This window comes from Oncorhynchus nerka, linkage group LG12 (genome assembly GCF_034236695.1).
Source record: "Oncorhynchus nerka isolate Pitt River linkage group LG12, Oner_Uvic_2.0, whole genome shotgun sequence".
In the NCBI taxonomy this organism is placed as follows: Eukaryota; Metazoa; Chordata; class Actinopteri; order Salmoniformes; family Salmonidae; genus Oncorhynchus; species Oncorhynchus nerka.
This window is the reverse complement of record NC_088407.1, coordinates 39,286,525-39,311,317: the sequence shown is the minus strand read 5'-3', so window position 1 is coordinate 39,311,317 and position 24,793 is coordinate 39,286,525. Positions and strand designations below refer to the sequence as shown.

The 24,793-nt window shown below is 42.7% G+C and overlaps 1 protein-coding gene across 1 annotated transcript in view; it reads right to left on the bottom strand.

The window, feature by feature from the left end:
* Positions 1 to 22,326, bottom strand: part of LOC115138212 (NACHT and WD repeat domain-containing protein 2-like) — a 108,034-nt gene extending 85,708 nt beyond the window's left edge. Inside the window, exons 1-3 of the mRNA XM_065025563.1 lie at positions 21,973 to 22,326; positions 21,107 to 21,278; positions 4,225 to 4,313 (exon numbers count right to left, since the gene is read on the bottom strand). Coding sequence (XP_064881635.1) covers positions 4,225 to 4,313; positions 21,107 to 21,278; positions 21,973 to 21,990 — 279 coding nt within the window. The 5' untranslated portion in view covers positions 21,991 to 22,326. The remainder of the gene's footprint in view (positions 1 to 4,224; positions 4,314 to 21,106; positions 21,279 to 21,972) is intronic.
* Between the last annotated feature and the right edge of the window lie 2,467 nt (positions 22,327 to 24,793).

Genomic DNA, 24,793 nt, shown 5'->3' with positions numbered 1-24,793 from the left:
TCCCATTAATCATCCTTGAGGCGGAGGCATTTCTACAACTTGATTGGAGGCCACCTGTGGTAAATTCAATTGATTGGACATGATTTGGAAAGGCACATACCTGTCTATGTAAGGTCCCACAGTTGACAGTGCATGTCAGAGCAAAAACAGGCACGTTGAAGAGGTTAAAGGAATTGTCCGTAGAGCTCCGAGACAGGATTGTGTCAAGGCACAGATCTGTGGAAGGGTGCCAAAATATTTCTGCTGCATTGAAGGTCCCCAAGAACACAGTGGCCTCCATCATTCTTAAATGGAAGAAGTGTGGAACCACCAAGACTCTTTCTAGAGCTGGCCGCCCGGCAAAGCTGAGCAATCAGGGGAGAAGGGCCTTAGTCAGGGAGGTGACCAAGAACCCTATGGAAGAATCTTCCAGAAGGACAACCATTTCTGCAGCACTCCTCCAATCAGTCCTTTAAGGTTGAGTGGTCAAGCGGAAACCACTCAGTAAAAGGCACAAAAGACTCTCAGACCATGAGAAATGGTCTGATGAAACCATGATTCTCTGGTCTGATGAAACCAAGATTGAACTCTTGGCCTGAATGCCAAGTGGCACGTCTGGAGGAAACCTGGCACCATCCTCATGGTGAAGCATGATGGTACAGAGAGATCCTTGATGAAAACCTGCTCCAGAGTGCCCACCACCTCAGGTGGGGGACGAAGGTTCACCTTCCAACAGGACAACAACCTTAAGCATGGCTCTCATGGAGTATTAGCAACATTGTTGTGAAGCTTTTTGTTAGTCTAATTTACAAACCAATTCGTGGAACAGATGGAGGGATTGAGATACTTCCAGTCTTGAGTAACTACCACCACTTTTTTTTCGCTCGCTCTCTCGCTCTCTCGCTTCAGTGCTTTAAGTTATTTGGTTTTTGATTTATTAAAATTCCCATTAGCCGATGCCAATGGCGACAGCTAGTCTTACTGGGGTCTGACATATAATGAAAAATACATTGCAGAGAAAAGACTTTACAATTTACGTACATTTAAAAACATGTACTGTGTGTGCATATCAGTTACACACACGTAAGTACATACACACAAAATGTAGGTCACGTGGAGGAGAGGGAGTTCCATGCACATGACTCTGTATATCAAATCAAATGTATTTATAAAGCCTTTCTTACATCAGGTGATATCTCAAAAGTGCTGTACAGAAACCCAGCCTAAAACCACAAACAGCAAGCAATGCAGGTGTAGAAGCATGTATAATACTGTACGTTTCCTTGAATTTCTTCTGGACCTCGGGACTGTGAAAAGACCCCCGGTGGCATGTCTGTTGGGATGAGTACTTCTGTCAGTGCTGTGTGTAAGTTGACTATGCAAACAATTAGGAATTTCCAACATTGTTTCTTATAAAAACAAGAAGTGACACAGTCAGTCTTTCCTCAACTCTTAGCCAAGAGAGACTTAGCAATAATATTAAAATCAGCCCTCTGATTACAATGAAGATTATTTCTTTGCAGCACTTGACCATATGACTGGACAATAATCAAGATAAGATCAAACTGGAGCCTGCAGGACTTGCTTTTTGGAGTGTGGTGTCAAAAAAGCAGAGTAACTCTTTATTACAGACAGACCTCTCCCCATCTTTACAACCATTGAATCTATATGTTTTGATCATGACAGTTTACAATCTAAGGTAACACCAAGTAATTTAGTCTCCTCAACTTGTTCAACAGCCACACCATGCCTTACCAGATTCAGCTGAGGTCTAGAATTTAGGGAATGATTCATACCAAATACAATGCTCTTAGTTTTACAGATGTCCAGGACCAGTTTATTACTGCCCACCCATTTAAAAACAGACTGCAACTCTTTGTTAAGCTTTTCAGTGACTTCATTATCTGTGTTTGCTGAGGTGAATATGGTTGAATCATCAGCATACAGTTTTTTACAGTTTACAGTTTACAGTTTTTTTTACAGGACACACAGTTTTTTAATCCTCATCAATCCAAGGAGCCTTAACAGTTCGAACAGCAATTTCATAAATGTATCAAGTACAGCATCTGTATGCTCCATATTAATCACATCCGACCAACAAATATTTTTTAGCATCATCCACATAAGAGTCACACGAAAATAGTTTGTATGATCTCTTATACACTATTTTAGGCCCAGCTATTGGAACTTTCCTGGATATAGCCACTATAGTGTGATCACTACATCCAATGGGTATGGATACAGCTTTAGAAGAAAGTTATATAAACTCAGCAAAAAAATAAACTTCCTCTCATTGGCAACTGCGTTTATTTTCAGCCAACCTAACATGTGCAAATATTTGTATAAACATAACAAGATTCAACAACTGAGACATAAACTGAACAAGTTCCACAGAAATGTGACTAACATAAATTGAATAATGTGTCCCTGAACAAAGGGGCGGAGTCAAAATCTAAAGTAACAGTCAGTATCTGGTTTGGACACTAGCTGCATTAAGTACTGCTGTGCTTCTCCTCCTCATGGACTGCACCAGATTTACCAGTTCTTGCTGTGAGATGTTACCCCACTATTCCACCAAGGCACCTGCAAGTTCCCCGACATTTTCTGGGGGGAATGGCTCTAGCCCTCACCCTCCGATCCAACAGGTCCCAGGCGTACTCAATGAGATTGAGATCCGTCCTCTTCCCTGGTCATGGCAGAACTCTGATATTCCTGTCTTTCAGGAAATCACACACGGAACGAGCAGTATGGCTGGTGGCATTATCATGCTGGAGGGTCATGTCAGGATGAGCCTGCAGGAAGGGTACCACATGAGGGAGGAGGATGTCTTCCCTGTAATGCACAGCGTGGAGATTACCTGCAATGACAACAAGCTCAGTCCGATGATGCTGTGACACACCGCCTCAGACCATGACGGACACTCCACCTCCAAATCGATCCCGCTCCAGAGTACAGGCCTTGGTGTAACGCTCATTCCTTCGACGATAAACGTGAATCTGACCACCACCCCTGGTGAGACAAAACCTACGACTTGTCAGTGAAGAGCACTTTTTGCCAGTCCTGTCTGGTCCAGCAACGGTGGGTTTGTGGCCATAGGTGACGTTGTTGCCGGTGAGGAACTGCCTTACAACAGGCCTACAAGCCCTCAGTCCAGCCTCTCTCATCCTTTTGCGGACAGTCTAAAAACTGATGGAGGGATTGTGTGTTCCTGGTGTAACTCGGGCAGTTGTTGTGGCCATCCTGTACCTGTCCTACAGGCGTGATGTTCGGATATACCGATCCTGTGCAGGTGTTACATGTGGTCTGCCACTGCGAGGACGATCAGCTGTCTGTCCTGTCTCCCTGTAGCGCTGTCTTAGGCGTCTCACAGTATGGACATTGCAATTTTTTGCCCTGGCCACATCTGCAGTCCTCATGCCTCCTTGCAGCATGCCTAAGGCACGTTCACACAGATGAGCAGGGACCCTGGGCATCTTTCTTTAGGTGTTTTTCAGAGTCAGAAAGGACACTAAAGAGGCCTAAGTTTTCATAACTGTGACCTTCATTGCCTATCGTCTGTAAGCTGTTAGTGTCTTAACGACCGTTCCACAGGTGCATGTTCATTAATTGTTTATGGTTCATTGAACAAGCATGGGAAACAGTGTTTAAACCCTTTACAATGAAGATCTGTGAAGTTATTTAGATTTTTACGAATTATCTTTGAAAGACAGGGTCCTGAAAAATAGACGATTCAATTTTTGCTGAGTTTAGTATTAGTAAATATTTTATCAATACATGTGGATGATCTTGTTCATGTAGTGTTTGTAAACACAGGTAGGTTGATTAATAACCTGAACCAGATTAACTGGTGAACTATTTAACTATCTACATCGACCCTTTTTGCACTAACTTTTTTTGACCCGTTATTTACTCTGCTGCTACTGTTATTTATCTGTCACTTTATTCCTAGTTATATGTGCAAAGCTACCCCTTGAAATTGACTCTATATAGCCAAGTTATCATTACTCATTGTGTATTTATTATTACTTTTATTATTATTAGGTGTTTTACTTTTCTGATATTTCTCTATTTTCTTTCTCTCTGCATTGTTGGGAAAGGCCCGCAAGTAAGCATTTCACTATTAGTTGTATTTGAAATAATTTGAAACCTCTTTGATCAATATTGGAAACCTTTGGGGGATATGTTAAAAACAACTTTCTTGCACTGCAAGACTGCAAAAGAGAAAGATTGTAAATGTTGTATTACCTGGAACTCAATCCCATAGTTCTCTCTGCAGAAGTCTCGAAGTTTGGGATATACATGCTCTTTCAGTGCATTCCTCTCTGCTTCTGTGTCTGGAAACAAAATGACAAAGTGAACACATTGATTTGCATAAAGATTCATTGATACCATTATAACAGACTTCCAAATATGGGCAACATGGTCCTCTTTAGCTTAGTTGGTAGAGCATGGTGCTTGCAACGCCAGGAAGTGGGTTATATTCCTGGGACCATCCATTTAAAAAAAATGCATGACTGTAAGTTGTTTTGGATAGAAGCGTCTTCTAAAAGGCTATTATTATGTTATAATGGAGGGCATAATTTGAGAAGGGTCGACAATGGCAGTGTTAACAGATTAGGTTAATGGGGTTGTTATAAGATATTACATGTCATGGCATAGTTAGGGTCTGTGGGGTGTCTCAGACTAGTGAGGGCCTATGGGTCATTGTTCTGTCCTACTTTAATTCCTTTCCTCCTTCCTTTGGGCTTTCTATCCTTTCCACTGCCCTCCCTTGGGTTACAATAATTGGAGAGGACAGGGACCATCCCCCACAACTCCAGGGGGATAGGTCTGATGGACAGACAGTTCAAAACAGAACATGCCCAGGAGAGCCACAGTCCCTTTGATGATGGAACACATCATCAAAATAAATGTGTCACACTCAAATGTGTCCCCCACTCAAGACTGTGTCATGCTACAAAACTAGGGCACAATTTTTACGGTTAGATAATTTTGTTTGCATTTGGATGACACAGGCTTCTTTTCTTGTTATTCATCTCTTCCCAGCTGAACTGTATGGTAAACCACAGCTCTAACCAGAAATGATGAGGTTATGCATGTTGACGTCGGCAGGGCACAGAGATGCATGTGTAAAGTGTGTATGGCAGAGCAGAAGCGCCTGTTATCTCGGCGCACACACACACACACACACACACACAGTCTCTCTCTTTAATTCCATGCCACAGCTCTTACTGACAGCTACTCCTCTCACTCTGCCATCATTTCTGAGAAAGAGAGAGAGCGATGGTGCCGACAGATATGGTAGCTCTGCTTCTAAGAAACTTTGCAGTATTTTTTTGTGTGTTATTTCTTACATTATTAGCACAGAAAATGTTTTGTGTTATTACATACAGCCGGAAAAAACTTTTGGATATCAGAGTGGTCGTAATTCACCAGCATTGCGACCAGCAATACGACTTTCCCGAATTGGATTCTTTGTTCATACCCCCCAGGGAAATTGAACTTATTCCAGAGGCTACTCCAAAACACTGCAGAGCGGAGAAGAGGTATTCGGAGTGGACTTCTAGTCCGACTCAGGAGGCGTGCACACCATCCACCACTTCCAAGCATATTAGTCGCTAATGTTCAGTCTCTGGATAATAAAGTAGATGAGCTCAGGGCAAGGATCTCCTTCCAGAGAGATATCAGGGATTGTAAACATACTCTGTTTCACGGAAACATGGCTCTCTTGGGATATACTGTCCCCATCCATTCAGCCAGCTGGGTTCTCAGTACATTGTGCAGACAGGAATAATGAACTCTCCGGCAAGAAGAAAGGAGGGGGTGTTTGTTTCATGATTAACTACTCAAGGTATGATTGTGATAACATACAGAAGTCCTTTTGTTCACCCAACCTAGAATACCTAACAAAGCAAATGCTGACGTATTACCTCCCGAGAGAATTGTTTTCGGTTATACTCACAGCCATGTATATTCCCCCTCAAGCCGATGACACGACGGCCCTCAAAGAACTACACTGGACTTTATGCAAACTGGAAACCACATATCCTGAGGCCTAATTTATTGTAGCTGGGAATTTTAACAATGCAAATCTGAGGAAACGGTACCGAAGTTCTACCAACATAGACTGTAGTACTCGTGCAGGGAAAACATTAGACCACTGCTACTCAACTTTTCTAAATGCTACAAGGCCCTCCCCCCGCCCTCCCTTCTGCAAATCTGATCACGACTCCATTTTGCTCCTCCCTTCCTATAGGCAGGCTCTCAAACAGGAAGTACCCGTGCTAAGGTCTATTCAATGCTGGACTGACCAATTGGAATCCATGCTTCAAGATTGTTTTGATCACACGGAATTGTATATCTTCTGGGTAGCCTCTGAGAATAACATTGACAAATACACGGATATGGTGACTGAGTTCATCAGGAAACGTATAGGAGATGTTGTTCCCACTGTGACTATTAAAACCTACCCAAACCAGAAACCGTGGATAGATGGCAGCATTTGTGCAAAACTTGAAAGCGCGAACCACCGCATTTAACCATGTCAAGGTGACTGGGAATATGGCCAAATACAAATAGTGTAGTTAATCCCTCTGTAAGGCAATCAAACAGGTCAAACTTCAGTACAGAGACAAAGTGGAGTTGCAATTTAACGGCTTAGACAGGGTGGCAGGGTCTACGGACTACAAAGGGAAAACTAGCCACATCGCGGACACAGACGTCTTGCTTCCGGACAACCTAAACACCTTCTTCGCCTGCTTTGAGGATAACACAGTGCCACCGACACGGCCCGCTACCGAGGACTGTGGGCTCTCTTTCTCCGTGGCCAACGTGAATAAGACATTTAAGCATGTTAACCCTCTCAAGGCTGCCTTCCCAGAAGGCATCCCTAGCCACGTCGTCAGAGCATAAGCAGACCAGCTGGCTGGAGTGTTTACAGAATTCAATCTCTCCCTATCCCAGTCTGCTGTCCCCACTTGCTTCAAAATATCCACCATTGTTCCGGTACCAAAGAAAGCTAACTGGTAACTGAACTGAAGGTAGCTGAACTATTTGACTATCACCCCGTAGCACTCACTTCTGTCATCATAAAGTGCTTTGAGAAGCTAGTTTAGAATCAAATCATGTCTATCTTACCTGACACCCTAGACCCACTTCAATTTGCTTACCGCCTCAATAGATTCACTGATGATGCAATCGCCATCACACTGCACCCATCTGGACAAGATGAATACCTATGTAGGAATGCTGGTCATTGAATATAGCTCAGCATTCAACATCATAGTACCCCCCTCCAAGCTCATCATTAAGCTCGGGGACCTGGGTCTGTACCCCGCCCTGTGCAGCTGGGTCCTGGACTTCCTGACTGGCCGCCCCCAGGTGGTGAAGGTAGGAAACAACACCTCTACTTCGCTGATCCTCAACACAGAGTTCCCACAAGGTTGTGTGCTCAGCCCCCTAATGTACTCCCTGTTCACCCATGACCGCATGGCCACGCACGCCTCCGACTCAATCATCAAGTTTGTAGATGGCACAACAGTAGTAGGCCTGATTATCAACAATGACAGCCTAAAAGGAGGAGGTGAGGGCCCTGGGAGAGTGGTGCCAGAAAAATAACCTCTCACTCAACGACAACAAAACAAAGGAGCTGATCATGGATTTCAGGAAACAGCAGAGGGAGCACCCTCCTATCCACATCGACACGACCGCAGTGGAGAAGGTGGAAAGCTTCAAGTTCCTCGGCGTACACGTCACTGATGATCTGAAATGGTCCACCCACACAGACAGTGTGGTGAAGGGGGCTGAAGAAATGTGGCTTGGCCCCTAATTTGGCTTGACCCCTAAGCATCCTGTCGGGCTGTATCACTGCCTGCACTGCCTACAACCGCAGGGCTCCAGAGGGTGGTGCAGTCTGCTCAACACATCACTGGAGGAAAACTACCTGTCCTCCAGGACACCTACAGCACCCGATGTCACAGGAAGGCCAAAAAGATCAGCAAGGACATCAACCACCCGAGCCCATGGCCTATCATCCATATGAGAGAGAGGATGTGTCCGATAAACCAAGTCTCTCAGCATGGCCGACAGCAATGTGACAATGAGGCCATGGTCAATAACAACGACATCCCTGTCAGGCTGGTATAAAGGATTTTTTTAAGACAGGCGCAGGAATACACAATAAGGGTTTTTAATACACCCAAAACAAACACGTATTAAAAAACACTGGGCTATACCCAAACAAAAGAGGGTAAACCTCATTGAACGACATGGGACGATTACCCATAATACACACACACATATACACATATATATATATGTGTATTATGGGTATCGTCCCATATATGGACATGGGAACAATAACCGACAAAGACAGAGGGAACATGTATCAGGTGAAATGGGAACCAGGTGTGTGTGTGTGTGTGTGTGTGTGTGTGTGTGTGTGTGTGTAATCAGACAAGACAGTCCGTGGTTGATGATAATGAATCCGGTGGATCTGTGAAGCCTAGAAAGCCAGTGACGTAGACTTCCGGAACTGGTGAACAGAATGAGCATCAATACCGGCGGGATCCGTGACAATCACAGCACACAGTGTGTATGTGAGAAGCCTGTCTGTCTACAGCCATGTACAGTGTATTAGTGTCAGTTAGTTAATCCTAGCAGTCCCGAGATCCCAAGATTTTCATTTATCTGCATGTCCAGCCTGTATATTTAGCCTCACAATTAAGCATTTTACCATTTTCTTTTCAGGATAACCAGGGCTAAAGTAGCACACACAACAATTTGACCAATTTGAGGTTAAATAAAGGTAAAGTGCCAGAATACTGTGTAAGACACATGTTGAAAACCATACAGGACATTGTCAACTAAGCAAAAAGCTTTGCTGCATGGAAGTGTTTGTGAGGATATAATGCCAAACAGTGCTGAAAAACATTCAGAACTCAGTGTACAGCATATCCTTGAGTGTTTATTTATTTTTACATTTGAAACATTCTTAGCCAGTGGCCCAGTTCATAAACCCAATATTTCAGCAAAGAATATTAGTCATGGGACACTGTCAATCACACTGGCACATTCTACAGGGTAGCATCACATATAGTGAATGTACAGCATAGTAAATGTACTGCTACAAAGGAGTGAAAGAAACATGCTACGGGCAATATGCTGTACGTGTCACCATGTGTTGCAATATGTCCTGAGCAGTATTTATACTTTAAGTATAAATACTTTAAAGTACTACTTAAGTAGTTTTTTGGGCTATCTGTACATTAAATGACTATTTATATTTTTGTCAACTTTTACTTTTAATGAATGTACTTTTTACTCCATACATTTCCCCTGACACCCAGAAGTACGTGTTACATTTCGAAAGTGCAAGACAGGAAAATGGTCAAATTCACACACATGGTCATCCCTACTGTCTCTGATCTGGTGGACTCACTAAACACAAATGCTTCGTTTGTAAATTATATCTAGGTATTTGAGTGTGCCCCTAGCTAACCTTAAATTATAAATTATCATGTTGTCTGATTTGCTTAGTATAAGGAATGTGAAATTATATACACTTTGACTTTGGGTACTTAAGTATAGACCAATAACATTTACTTTTGATAGTGTCTTGCAAAAGTATTCATCTCCCTTGGCGTTCTTTCTATATTGTTGCATTTACAACCAGTAATTTAAATTGCAACACTATTGCAACAACACATCATCAGTAGGGTAAAACTAACCTGTCTCACGACGGTCTTATTTGGATTTCATGTAATGGACATACATAAAATAGCGCAAATTGGTGAAGCGAAAAAAAAATAAATTAAGAATCAATCGGAAAAGTGTTGTGTTCATATGTATTCACCCCCTTTGCAACGAAGCCCCTAAATAAGATCTGGTACAACCAATTAACTTCAGAAGTGACATAATTAGGTAAATAAAGTCCACCTGTGTGCAATCTGTGTCAAATAAACTGTTACATGATCTCAGTGTGTATATATATATACCTGTTCTGAAAGGCCCCAGAGTCTGTAACACCAATAAGCAAGGGGCACCACCAAGCAAGCGGCACCATGAAGACCAAGGAGCTCTCCAAACAGGTCAGGGACAAAGTTGTGGATAAGTACAGATCAAGGTTGGGTTATAAAACAATATTTCAAAATTGAACATCCCACAGAGCACCATTAAATCCATTATTGGAAAATTGAAAGAACATGGCACCGCAACAAATCGGCCAAGAGAGGGCCGCCCACCAAAACTCACGAACCAGGCAAGGAGGGCATTAATCAGAGAGGCAACAAAGAGATCAAAGATAACCCTGATGGAGCTACAAATTTCAACAGCGGAAATGGGAGTATTTGTCCTTAGGACCACTTTAAGCCATACACTCTACAAAGCTGGGCTTTACGAGTGGCAAGAAAAAAAGCCATTGGAAACTGGTCAGAATTGAAGGAATGATGGATGGCGCTAAATACAGGGAAATTCTTGAGGGAATTTCCAGAGATTTGAGACTGGAACGGAGGTTTACCTTCCAGCAGGACAATGACTCTAAGCATACTGCTAAAGCAACACTCAAGTGGTTTAAAAGGCAAAACATTTAAATATCTTGGACTGGCCTAGTCAAAGCCCAGACCTCAATCCAATTGAGAATCTGTGGCATGATTTAAAGATTCCTGTACACCAGCGCAACCCATCCTACTTGACAGATCTGGAGCAGTTGTAATTCATGCAGCGCTGTGTGTCACGATCGAAGATTTTAGAGAAAAAACAAATGTCGGTACATATAAGTGTCTTATATCGGCTAAAAGCTTAAATTCTTGGTAATATAACTGCATTGTCCAATTTACAGTAAAATGTTGCTGCTAACCTTGTGCGACAGCAAGCCTTTTCCTTTTTGACAACAATTATAAGACTATGGAAAGTTATGAAGTTATGAAAACTGGGTGTTTTGCAAATGTTGAACTTATAATATGCCACTAATACTTGGAAAGCTAAATCAAAGTCCAAGTATACAGATGTGACGATATTCTTGCAGAAAAATGTAATGTGAATGTAAACGTCTCCTTCACGATTTACCCAAATGTACCTGGGTGACTTCACACTAACTGTCATGTAGTTTGCTCATACTTCAAGTTATTACTTTGCACATACACTGCTGCCATCTTGTGGGCACCATCGGAATTACAACCAGAGTGATGGCTAGATTTGTGACCTTTCTGTTGCATTTGATTGATGGTCTACCAGATCTATTGTTATATTATCCTACATTACATTCCCATTTACACAAACTTCAAAGTGTTTCCTTTCAAATGGTAGCAATAATATGCATATCCTTGCTTCAAGGCCTGAGCTACAGGTGTAACGGGTTTCTTGTGGTGAAGGAGAGTCGGACCAAAATGCAGCGTGATGATGATTCATGATATTTTAATGAAGGAAAAAACTATACATGAAGAAACTACAAAATAATGGAATGTGAAAAACCGAAACAGCCCTATCTGGTGCAAACACAAAGACAGGAACAATCACCCACAAAACACTCAAAGAATATGGCTGCCTAAATATGGTTCCCAATCAGAGACAACGATACACACCAGCCTCTGATTGAGAACCACTCCAGACAGCCATAGACTTTGCTAGATAACCCCACTAAGCCACACACCCAACACCCCACAAAACCCCAAGACAAAACACACCACAATAAACCCATGTCACACCCTGGCCTAACCAAATAATTGAAGACAAACACAATATATACGACCAGGGCGTGACAACAGGCAGTTAGATTTGGATATGTCGTTTAGGTGAAAATTGAAAAAAAGGGGGCTATCCCAAATAAGATTTATAGAGACATACCCCAAGAGACTTGCAGCTGTAATTGCTGCAAAAGGTGGCTCTACAAAGTATTGACTTTGGGGGTGGGTGAATAGTTCTGCACACTCAAGTTATCTGACGTGAGACTATAGGACGAGCTAAATGCCTTCTGTGCTCGCTTTGAGGCAAGCAACACTGAACCATGCATGGGAGAACCAGTTGTTTCAGACAACTGTGATCACGCTACCCGTAGCCGATGTGAGCAAGACATTTAAACAGGCTAACTTTTACAAGGCCACAGGGCCAGATGGATTACTAGGATGCATACTCAGGGTATGCGCTGGCAAGTGTCTTCACTAACATGTTCAACCTTTCTCTGACCCAGTCTGTAAAAGCTACATGTTTTGATCAGACCACCACACCTGTAGCTATGAAATGCTTTGAAAGGCTGGTTATGGCTCCCACCAACACCATCATCCCAGACCCACTCTAATTCGCATACCGCCCAACAGATCCACAGATGACGCAATCTCAATCACTCCACACTGCCCTTTCCCACCTGGACAAAAAGGAACACCAATCAGCAATCAACAACATAATGCCCACAAAGCTCATCGGTCAGCTCATCGGTCAGCTAAGGACCCTGGGAAAAAACACCTCCCTATGCAACTGGATCCTGGACTTCCTGACAGGCCGCCCCAGATGGTAAGGGTAGGCAACAACACATCTGCCACACTGATCCTCAACATTTGGGACCCCCAGGGGTGCATGCTTAGTCCCCTCCTGTACTCAAATCAAATCAAATGTATTTATATAGCCCTTCGTACATCAGCTGATATCTCAAAGTGCTGTACAGAAACCCAGCCTAAAACCCCAAACAGCAAGCAATGCAGGTGTAGAAGCACAGTACTCCCTGGACACCCACGACTGCATGGCCAAGCATGACTCCAACACCATAATTAAGTTTGCTGGTGACACAACAGTGGTTGGCCTGATCACCGACAACAATGAGACAGCCTATAGGGAGGAGGTCAGAGACCTGGTAGTGTAGTGCCAGGATAACAACCTCTCTCTCAGTATGAGCAAGACGAAGGAGCTGATTGTGGACTATAGAAAATGGAGGGCCAAACAGGCTTCCATTAACATTGACAGGACTGAAGTGGATATGGTAGAGAGTTTCAAGTTCCTTGGTGGCCTCATGACCAACAAACTATTTATGGTCCGAACACACCAAGACAGTTGTGAAGAGGGAAATACTTTTTAAGGAGACTTAAAAAATTTGCCACAGGTCCTCAGATCCTCAAAGAATTCTACAGCTGCACCATCGAGAGCATCCTGACCGGTTGCATCACCGCCTGGTATGGCAACTGCTCAGCATCTGACCGTAAGGCGGTACAGAGGGTAGTGCGTCCGGCCCAGTACATCACTGGGGCCAAGCTTCCTGACATCCAGGAACTATATACTAGGCATTTCAGAGGAAGGCCCAAAAAATTGTCCAGTCACCCAAGTCCAGACTGTTCTCTCTGCTACCGCCCGGCAAGCGGTACAGGACCGCCAAGTCTAGGACCAAAAGGCTCCTTAATAGCATCTACCCCCAAGCCATAAGACTTCTGAACAACTAATCAAATGGCCACCCGGACTTAGATTGACCCCCCCCCCCACCCCTTTGTTTTCACACTGCTGCTACTCGCTGTTTTATCTATGCACAGTCACTTTATAAATTACCTTGACTAACTTGTACATTGACTCAGTACCGGTACCCCCTGTATTTAAAAAACAAAACAATAATTTCACCTTTATTTAACCAGGTAGGCTAGTTGAGAACAAGTTCTCATTTGCAACTGCGACCTGGCAATATACACTGCTCAAAAAAATAAAGGGAACACTTAAACAACACAATGTAACTCCAAGTCAATCACACTTCTGTGAAATCAAACTGTCCACTTAGGAAGCAACACTGATTGACAATACATTTCTCATGCTGTTGTGCAAATGGAATAGACAACAGGTGGAAATTATAGGCAATTAGCACTCCAATAAAGGAGTGGTTCTGCAGGTGGTGACCACAGACCACTTCTCAGTTCCTATGCTTCCTGGCTGATGTTTTGGTCACTTTTGAATGCTGGCGGTGCTTTCACTCTAGTGGTAGCATGAGACGGAGTCTACAACCCACACAAGTGGCTCAGGTAGTGCAGCTCATCCAGGAAGGCACATCAATGAGAGCTGTGGCAAGAAGGTTTGCTGTGTCTGTCAGCATAGTGTCCAGAGCATGGAGGCGCTACCAGGAGACAGGCCAGTACATCAGGAGACGTGGGGGAGGCTGTAGGAGGGCAACAACCCAGCAGCAGGACCGCTACCTCCGCCTTTGTGCAAGGAGGAGCAGGAGGAGCACTGCCAGAGCCAGCAGGCCACAAATGTGCATGTGTCTGCTCAAACGGTCAGAAACAGACTCCATGAGGGTGTTATGAGGGCCCGACGTCCACAGGTGGGGGTTGTGCTTACAGCCCAACACCGTGCAGGACGTTTTTCCTTTGCCAGAGAACACTAAGATTGGCAAATTCGCCACTGGCGCCCTGTGCTCTTCACAGATGAAAGCAGGTTCACACTGAGCACATGTGACAGAGTCTGGAGACGCCGTGGAGAATGTTCTGCTGCCTGCAACAGCCTCCAGCATGACTGGTTTGGCGGTGGGTCAGTCATGGTGTGGGGTGGCATTTCTTTGGGGGGCCTCCATGTGCTCGCCAGAGGTAGCCTGACTGCCATTAGGTACCGAGATGAGATCCTCAGACCCCTTGTGAGACCATATGCGGGTGCGGTTGGCCCTAGGTTCCTCCTAATGCAAGACAATGCTAGACCTCATGTGGCTGGAGTGTGTCAGCAGTTCCTGCAAGAGGAAGGCATTGATGCTATGGACTGGCCCGCCCATTCCCCAGAGCTGAATCCAATTGAGCACATCTGGGACATCATGTCTCGCTCCATCCACCAAAGCCACGTTGCACCACAGACTGTCCAAGAGTTGGCGGATGTTTTAGTCCAGGTCTTGGAGGAGATCCCTCAGGAGACCATCCGGCACCTCATCAGGAGCATGCTCAGGCAGTGTAGGGAGGTCATACAGGCACGTGGAGGCCACACACACTACTGAGCCTCATTTTGACTTGTTTTAAGGACATTACATCAAAGTTGGATCAGCCTGTAGTGTGGTTTTCCACTTTCATTTTGAGTGTGACTCCAAATCCAGACCTCCATGGGTTGATAAATTTGATTTCCATTGATCATTTGTGTGATTTTGTTGTCAAGCACATTCAACTATGTAAAGAAAAAAGTATTTAATAAGAATATTTCATTCATTCAGATCTAGGACGTGTTATTTTAGTGTTCCCTTTATTTTTTGAGCAGTGTATATAGCCTCATTATTGTTATGTACATTTCTTGTTACTTTTTAATTTATTCGATTTTTTTTAAATGTAGTTTATTTAGTAAATATTTTATTAAATGCAGTTCAAGTTTATCAAATTGAACTGCATTGTTGTTTAAGGGCTTGTAAGTAAGCATTTCACAGTAAGGTTTACACTTGTTGTATTCGGAGCATGTGACAAATACACACTGCCAAAATATACTTGCCACATAACAGCATCTGATGCTAATTTCTAATTGATTGTATGCAGTTTGTTTTGCTGTCATATAAAAGGTCAACATGGCCGAAATATTAATTCTTTGGAAAAGCGAGACCTGTGCCTTTTCCTTTCATGATAACACAACAGGGAAAGTAGCACACTTTAAACTCTAATGCTAGTCATAAAATCACAACACCAAAACAAGGTATCTTGGTCCTCATTGTATCAATGCTTTAATTACCTCTGGAAAGATACAGGTAGATAGGTTTACAGGTTCATTTACGCTCAGAAAATCTGTCCCTCAGTAACAGTAGATCAGTTAAGTGGCAGCAAGGTGCCAAAATCGCCTGAGAAGAGTCTCACTGGTATTGGGCTTTAGCACCAGGCTTCAGGAGAGGTGGGAGAAAAGGACACCCTAGTGCACACCAGAGAGCGGGAGAGAGAGATATTAAATAAGATTGGATCCTGAAATGGCCCAGGCTGTAACATTCTCACTGGCTTTATAGATTTCACAGTTAAACCTCTGACATGATTGACGATGATAGCCAGATCTGAAGGAGGAAGAGAAAAAGAAAGGATGGAGGGAGAATGAGAGGGAAGTGAAGGCTAGATAGACAGAGAGAGAGACAGAGGAAAGACGAAGAGAGGATTGAACAGAGAATCTAAACCAGAGAAAGTGACAGTGAAAGAGAAAATATATATACAGAGAGGAAAGTTCGAGACCTTGAATAGTCGAACTAAAAAGCATGTTTAAACTACAAAAAAATTAAATCCAGGTTTAAATGGATATAGATATAGTGTGTATGTGGAGGAATAGATCACTTTATGCATTGTATCCCAAGGGGAACCACCCTCGAGCTTGCATACACGCCACCAATGCTTTAAGACACCCAAGGCATCGTCTATGGAGATAATATGGAGCTAAAAACTGTAGATAGGTTTATTGAGTAAAAACTCGCATACACATGCACACGTAGCAACACCTATCCCGCACACACACAGCGTCTAATGGCTATAGATATTGGGAAGAAGATTAATTGCCATAGCCTTTTCTTCGGCATACAGCTGTCTGGGAAGTGACGGAGAGATAAGGGGGTGTTTTTAATTGATCAGGAAAAGTAGCCATGGCAGATTATGCAAACACACACCCACATGCGCACACACACGTGCACACACACACACAGGCACACACACACACACACACACAGGTTGAGCAGTGCACTGCTCTGAAAATAAAAATGAATGCCCAGCCTGAAGTCCCAATGATTCATTAGCAAGATTGTAAGATTGTGACAAAGCTCTGTTCACCGCAATTTGAATTTTGTCTTTCAGCAAACTCATCTCGGCTTCAATGTTTTAATGTGCACATACCCTAAATACCAGTGGAGGCTGCTGAGGGGAGAATGGCTAATAACAATGGCTGGAATGGAGTAAATGGAATGGTATCAAAAACAAGTTTTTTATGTGTTCATCCATATTATGAGCCGTCCTCCCCTCAGCAGCCTCCACTGCTACATACAATGAGTCCTTTGTTGCAGTGGTCGGTAAGAGACTTCTTAAAGGCAGAATCATCAATAACAGAGTGAGAAGATGGTCTATGGTCTTTGACTATACTAGTCTCGGCAGTGACAGTATGGTGCATTATAGGCTACAGCCACAACCAGACAAAGAGCACATAAACCTGTGACGCCCAGACACAGTAAAAAACGCAGTGAAACTGTTATGATACTGTACTTATCTCTGGGAAAGTATGAGGCACACCATATTTAAAAGATCATCTCTTCCTTAGTGAACACTATATCTGAAGTGATTTTGTTTCCCTAGTGTGCCTGATCTTTTAAGATCACTTTTCCCTGAGGTCCGAGGTGGCAACACTACTTAAGCCATATGTCATAAGACCTAGGTAATCAGTCATAAGGCTGACATAGTAGATGTAATTAAGAGTTGTAACATGTCAGGTTAACAAAATTATAATATGTCATATTGCATGCAGGGTTCAAGTGTCAAGAGAAAGTGTGTAGCCTAATTGTCTGAATATTAAAATAATTGAATGGGTATGAGACAACAACAAAAGCTCATCTAGTTATGATCGGACACCTGATATTAAAAACACCTGGTGGTACCCAGGTGTAGGCAATCATATATTTATTCCAGCTTTGCCATGGTTATGACAAACCACTGTAACTCAATGTAGGGCATGAATTGCGCCCTCTAGAGCCCATAGTGGAACAGCACTTTCCAGTCCATTAGAGGAGCTGTTCATTTGGTGCTGGTCACAAATACTGAAGGAGTTCATTCAGAATCAGAAGGCCTGAAGCTCTTTCTTTCTTTTCTTTTATTACAATGTGGAGGCTAGATCCATGCAGCCGTATCAGGAATTCACAATAAAGTGTCTAGTTCTGTATGCTGTAACGTGATATAACTATTTGGTTGTAGGGTAACAGTTTGTCAACAGTGTGTCAATATCTTTCCTTAAACAGTGTCAAATGTACAGCCATACAAAGACATAATTTTCCATCCATTCATATTGGACCTCTGATTCCTAAGCATCTTTAGAGATACTGTACATGCTCTTCCTAGTAACATTTGCATGTTGCCCACAACTAATGATTCTATGAGCAATGTGGCAAATTAAGTCTACTATGTGTGCCATTGGATATGGATAAAACCGGTACAAAATAAGAGGAATTTTAGGTCAGTTGATCACTCTATTGACATTTATTGTAATTTCAGGGGAATCATGCATGATTGGTTCTGTTTTTGTCTATGGGTGTGCCATCCTCCCTCTCTCCCGCTTTCCCTTAATCCCACCCTCCATCTTTGCCCTCTCTGTGTTTGTGTCTTACACTACACCTCTTGCCTATTTTTATCCCCCTCCCCTAGACTGTATTCAAACAGAGCAACTCTGCAAGAGAATGCCTGCACCTCTCGACCCGTTGCCAGGATAAAGTGACTAAGGGGTTAGTTGAAATCGGTGAGCGGGCACAATTTTGGGGGGTTCTTTCATTGGAATTATATTGAATTCTGCTTTAAATCACGCTATACCACAATAAACATAAAGTTCAAATACCAAGTGCTTTTGACCAAGAAGTGGCAGGTTTGCGCGAAATCTACACTCAGTGTCTTCACCTCTGTCCTGCTGACCTACTGTACTGTTCACCAGGTATTGCTGGAGATTTGTACTTCCATAAGGTCGTTGTTTTCTGGGAGCTGGTGGTGCTTCAGTGCCAGCTGGCACTGTACTGTTCCCAAATGGCTTCAAACTCGCTGTCACACCTCAGCTTCTCGACCTACTGCAACGCACTGCAGAACACTTTGACTCCAGCATAAAGATCCGTTGCTTTTGACTGGAGTAATTATTTTGGAGGTTCAAGAAGACTGAGGATTATGTGCACCAGGGTGGCTGTAGACTTAAACTGCCTTCAGCAGTCCTGTAGCCTCAGCCTGGTCTCATAGACTAGACATAACGTTGTAAATGTAAATCTGGGACACTGAAATTAGTATGATACACCACCTGGCCATAAGTATGTGGACACCTGCTCATCAAACATCTCATTCCAAAATCATGGGCATTAATATGGAGTTGGTCTCCCCTTTGCTGCTAAAAGAGCCTCCACTCTTCTGGGAAAGCTTTCCACTAGATGTTGGAACATTGCTGTTGGAACATTTCTAATCAGCCACAAGAGAATTAGTGAGGTCAGGCACTTAATCCTGGCTCGCAGTCAACATTCCAATTCATCTCAAAGGTGTTCGATGGGGTTGAGGTCATGGTTCTGTGCATGCCAGTCAGGTTCTTCAACACCGATCTCAACAAACCATTTCTGTTTGGACTCGCTTTGTGCATGGGGGCATTGTCATGCTGAAACAGGAAACGGCCGTCTCCAAACTGTTGCCTCAAAGTTGGAGGCACAGAATTGTCTAGAATGTCATTGAATATTGTAGCGTTAAGATTTTCCTTCACTGGAACTAAGGGGCCTAGCCCGAACCATGAAAAACAGCCCCAGACCATTATTCCTCTTCCACCTAACTTTGCAGTTGTACTATGCAATGGGGGCAGGTAGCATTCTCCTAGCATCCTCCAAATCCAGATTGGTCCGTCGGACTGCCAATTGGTGAATTTATCGCTCCAGAGAATGCGTTTCGACTGCTCCAGAGTCCAATGGTGGCGAGCTTTACATCACTCCAGCCAACACTGACTTGTTGGAAAGGTGGCATCCTAAGACGGTGCAACGTTGAAAGTCACTGAGTTCTAAGGCCATTCGACCGCCAATGTTTGTCTATGGAGATTGCATGGCTGTGTGCTCGATTTTATAAACCAGTCAGCAACGGGCGTGGCTGAAATAGCCAAATCCACTGAAGGGGTGTTTACATGATTTTGTATATATAGTGTATGTTACCTATGGTAAGGTTACATAAGACAGATGTTTACTTAAAGTAAGGCGGTTGGTCGGGCTGGATGGGTTGACGTATAACGCGAACATCTAGCAACCCAAAAGTTGCAGGTTCAAATCTCATCACTGACAACTTTAGCATTTTAGCTAATTAGCAACTTTTCAACGACTTAGCATGTCAGCTAACCCTTCTCCTAACCTTAACCATTTTAGCTAACCCTTCCCCTAACCCTACAACCCAACTCCTAAACTTAACCTTAACCTTATCCAGCTAGCTAACGTTAGCCACCTAATTCATCACATAATATATGTTTAGAAAATTCATGATATATTGTATATTGTGCAAATATTAATATATTGTATATTTAGCAAATTTGTAACATATAATACGAATAGCAATTCATAACATATCATACCAAATGGGTGATGGACATCCACAAATGAATACATACCATATCTGGGACATATCATACTAAATGGAGTGTCTCAGATTTACATGCAGAATAATATTAAATGCTCTGAGACCAGGTTGATGGCCCAGAGTCTTACTTCTGTGTTGTACAATGCTGTCACAACCCACCTATCCACCCCATAGCCTAGTGCATCATTGACGTTTTCTCACACACCTTATGGAGTATCCCTACCTCAAAGTATCTCTGACATTGCTTGAGACTAACCTGAATAACAATTAAAATAGCACTTCAAAACAAAGTGACGTATTATAATTGACTATTGACCCATTATGACCATCATTGACTGAATGGTAGACCACCTAAAATACTACAAGCATAATCTTGGTCTACCCTCTTTGGTTGAGTGGCTTGTGACTGTCTACTGCTCTGGTGCTCGTCCTAAGTGAATTGAACAAGGCTATTGTGATAGTTGAACCGGGGACCATTCCGTATCACACCCTGTGCTTTCCTCAATACATTAGTCAAGGATAGGGCTGGTAGAGCATTGTTATATGTCACTCTCCTGTCCTGTAATTTGTATGGACTCTTATACGATTGGGGTAACAAATTACAGACCTACATATCCCCTCGTTCAATGCACCTTTTTTTCTCTAGAACTGGAAAGATCTGACATAATCTTTGAAATTAGATGAATAAAATGTCCTTATGAGCGGTGTGAAATCTACATCCATCTGTATGTCTGTAATTGCACTGATTTGGGTAGGCCTATCATTGCTTGTGCGTAATATAGGAATATAGGCCTAAAATACGCAGCAACCCACTTTTCTGCAGATTGGGTCATCAATTTAAAAGTTACTCCATGAGTCATCCAAGGACTTGCACATTTGTTCCCTGGCCAGAACCGTCTTACCGTCGGGGTTGGCGCAGATGAAAACCCGGACACTCCTGCCAGTGGGGACATGGTGCTGCGGCAGTGCGAGGACATTGCCACTGATGGCTGCCCTGCGGAGCGCCGATTCCCGCGGACAGGGCTGCCTGCTCCCCACTCCCGAGGGCCACATGGCTGGCGACTTCCAGCGTAACTGAAACCAGGTACACACAGACAGGTCTTTAGTGCCTTCTAAAGGGGTTATCAGTGGCCACACACAGACAAGAATGCATGCACACACACACGTATGCACACACAAATCAAGTTGGGATGGATCTGCAAAGTCGTAGAAAAAGGCAACCCCAAAAAAGACCCATATAATAATCCCATGCTTGCTTTTTCATTCAGTCATAGGAATGTTGCATTACAAAACGCATTACTGTCACGTGTACATGCACAATTTAAAATAATTTCCTTGGCTATTATAGCTAAGCATGTTAATCATCATACCATAATGTGAAACACACAAACAAATGACAAGACAGAACAAAAAGCAAACAATGGGCAAGCATCGGGAGCAATCCCACCCAGAGGAGATGCTTGTAGAGGGAGAGAGGTGTGTGTGGGGAGGGTGAAACAGCAGTAAATTGTTGTTCAGTCTGGGGAACTTCTCAAGTCGCTTTTTCCACGGAGTTGATGTATCCTGAGATCTGTGTTTCACAGACAGAGACTGCAAAACAGACAACGAAACACGGCAAAGTTGGGAAGTCCTAATATCAAAATGTAAATCCTTTTTCGTATTTATCATGAAAATAAATACTCAATCACTGAATCACTGCGTTCAGTGGACTTGACTGTTGCGGGTGAGGAGGCTGCGGACACACACTACAACACTTCTCGATCCTCACATTTTTCATTCTCTTCATTTCGAAAAAATCGAGCCGTGGATTCTTGAGAATCAACAGAGACGGTATAAACGCCCATCTAGAGTTTTCTTCACCGAGAGTCTGCCCCTGGAGAAACAGCAGCCGGTTTGCAAAGAGCGGCGCTCAGCATCTCATTGCGAGCGAGCACTGGTTTTCTGGGCATTCTGGGGTCAGTATGGGCTGGAGAGTTTTCCAAATACCGTCTGTTCATCTTTCTCTTTCTTTATCTCGCTCTTTCCCTCTCTCTCTTCCGGTTCCTTCAGTGGTCCTCACCAGTTCACTATCCGGAAAGAATTATACAAATGTCTATGGACCGCTTGGTCAATGAGTGAGTGTGTGACATAGGTGTTTCACTCCTTTTCTCTGTATTGGAGGAGCCAGTCGATGTGAACGTTTCACGGGAGGAGGGATTTAGTTGGTATTAATTATTTTATCGATAAATGTACCTCTCCTCTGCAGCCTCCTGTTATTTGCTCTGGAAGTTAAGTGCATTTGATTTCTCCTAAATATAGCCTAAATGATTACAGTGCTGTTCTGCCATATATCCTTAAATCCCAGAGTTTAAAGAAAAAGCAACCATTTCCTTGAATTAATTCCAATTAATTAGAAATTAACACCTTTAAATATAACAACACACACTATTTGAACTTCATGAGTAATTGATAGGTGCACTTTTTGTACACATATTTATGAAATTCATATGTAGACTAACCATGGTATTTAGGAATACAGTCATTGCATTAATCACATTATTTAAAATCAATAATTCAACACACATAATGTTTTCAGATTCAGGCCTACTGCTCTCGAGGATCATTGGTGTGAATTTATGCCAGTGTGTGTCTATTCCTGGGGCCCCTCGGCTTGCACCATGAGCCTTCCGTTTGTCTGCCTGACATGCCCAAAGTAAACTGCCTGTTACTCAGGCCCAGAAGCCAGGATATGCATATAATTGGTACCATTGGATTGAAAACACTTTGAAGTCTGTAGAAATGTTAAAGTAATGTATGAGACTACAACACAATTGATATGGCAGGAGAAAATCCACAGAAAAGCTTGTTTCTTCCCAAACGAGTACAAATTTTGAGTTTTGGTACTGGGACTCAGTTGGAAATCAGTCTGTGTGCGTGTGCGACAAAGAGGACGCGCACTTGCTAATTTTACTTTTCACTTGAACATACTTCTTTCCGTATGAAATATTCTAGTTTAATTACATTTGAGGGTATCTGAGGACTAGATAAAAACACAGTTTGACTTGTTGAAACAAAGTTTAGTGGTAGCTTTTTGGATTCCTTTCTCTGCAGGTTGAATGAGTGGATTACTCAAATCGACGGCGCCGACTAAACAGACTTTTTGAGATATAAAGAAGGAATTTATCTGACAAAACGACCATGCATGTTGTAGCTGGGACCCTTGGGATGGCAAATCAGAAGAAGATTTTCAAAAAGTGAATATTTAATCGCTATTTGTGATTTTACGAAGCTGGTTGAAAATTGTATTGATGTGGGGCATCGTCCTCAAACAATTGCATGGCATGCTTTCACTGTAAAGCCTATTGTAAAATCGGACAATGCAGTTAGATTAATAACAAGAAATTAAGCTTTTTTTTCTTTCACCGGAAGTCGTCGACAGGCGTCTCAGCTGACAGGATGTCTAGACCTAATTAAGAGTCTATTGACGTATCCGTACTTCAATCTAAGTAACAAATCTGTCAGTTTAATCTAGACATATCAGTTTGAATGGGCTGCGTCTTAATCCATGGCATCCGCTTATGTCACCCTTTCGCATCTGCGGTGGAAGGTGGCCGAGCTACAGCAGTTTTTGTCAAACCATGAGACATCTCAAAAATACAAAGGGGAGACTCTCACGAACACAATGGTGTTCTTCAAGTGTCATGGGACTCATCTGAAGGTAACCCATACAAATTAATGAAATTATGGAAGCAGTTTTGTGTCAATAAAGATAACAGGTTAAATATGTGTAAAACTAAATTAAAATTAAAATCGATACATATATATATATATATATATATATATATATATATATATATATATATATATATATATATATATATATACATACAGTACCAGTCAATAGTTTGGACACACCTACTCATTCCAAGGGTTTTTCTTTATTTTGACTATACCAAGAGTGTGCAAAGGTGTCAGCAAGGCAAAGGGTGGTTACTTTGAAGAATCTCAAATTTAAAATACAATGTAGAAAATAGTAAAAATAAAGAAAAACTCTGGAATTAGTAGGTGTGTCCAAACTTTTGACTGGTGCTTTACATTTCACATTTTGATACGATATGTTACGTTTTGCTCAGGAGAAATGCTTACAAGACAGATACAAATACATTTGTACGCAACATTTTTGCAAAATAAGCTTTGTAAAATGTAAAATCTCTGTGATCTTTTATTTCAGCTCATTAAAGATGGACTTTATGATAACTCTGACTTGTGTGTGGTTTGCTCTGTCAAGATATGGTAATACAGGAAATTTCCACGACACTAGTTTGAGAAACAGATGACTCACAAGTCCTCAACTGGCTTCATTAAATAGTACCCGCAAAACACCAGTCTCAACGTCAACAGTGAAGATGCGACTCCGAGATGCTAGCCTTCTAGGCAGAGTTGCAAAGAAAAAGCCATATCTCAGACTGGCCAATAAAAAGAAAAGATTAAGATAGGCTAAAGAACACAGACACTGGACAGAGGAACTCTGCTTAGAAGACCAACATCCCGGAGTCGCCTCTTCACTGTTGACGTTGAGATTGGTGTTTTTGATTTGTCATTATAGGGTA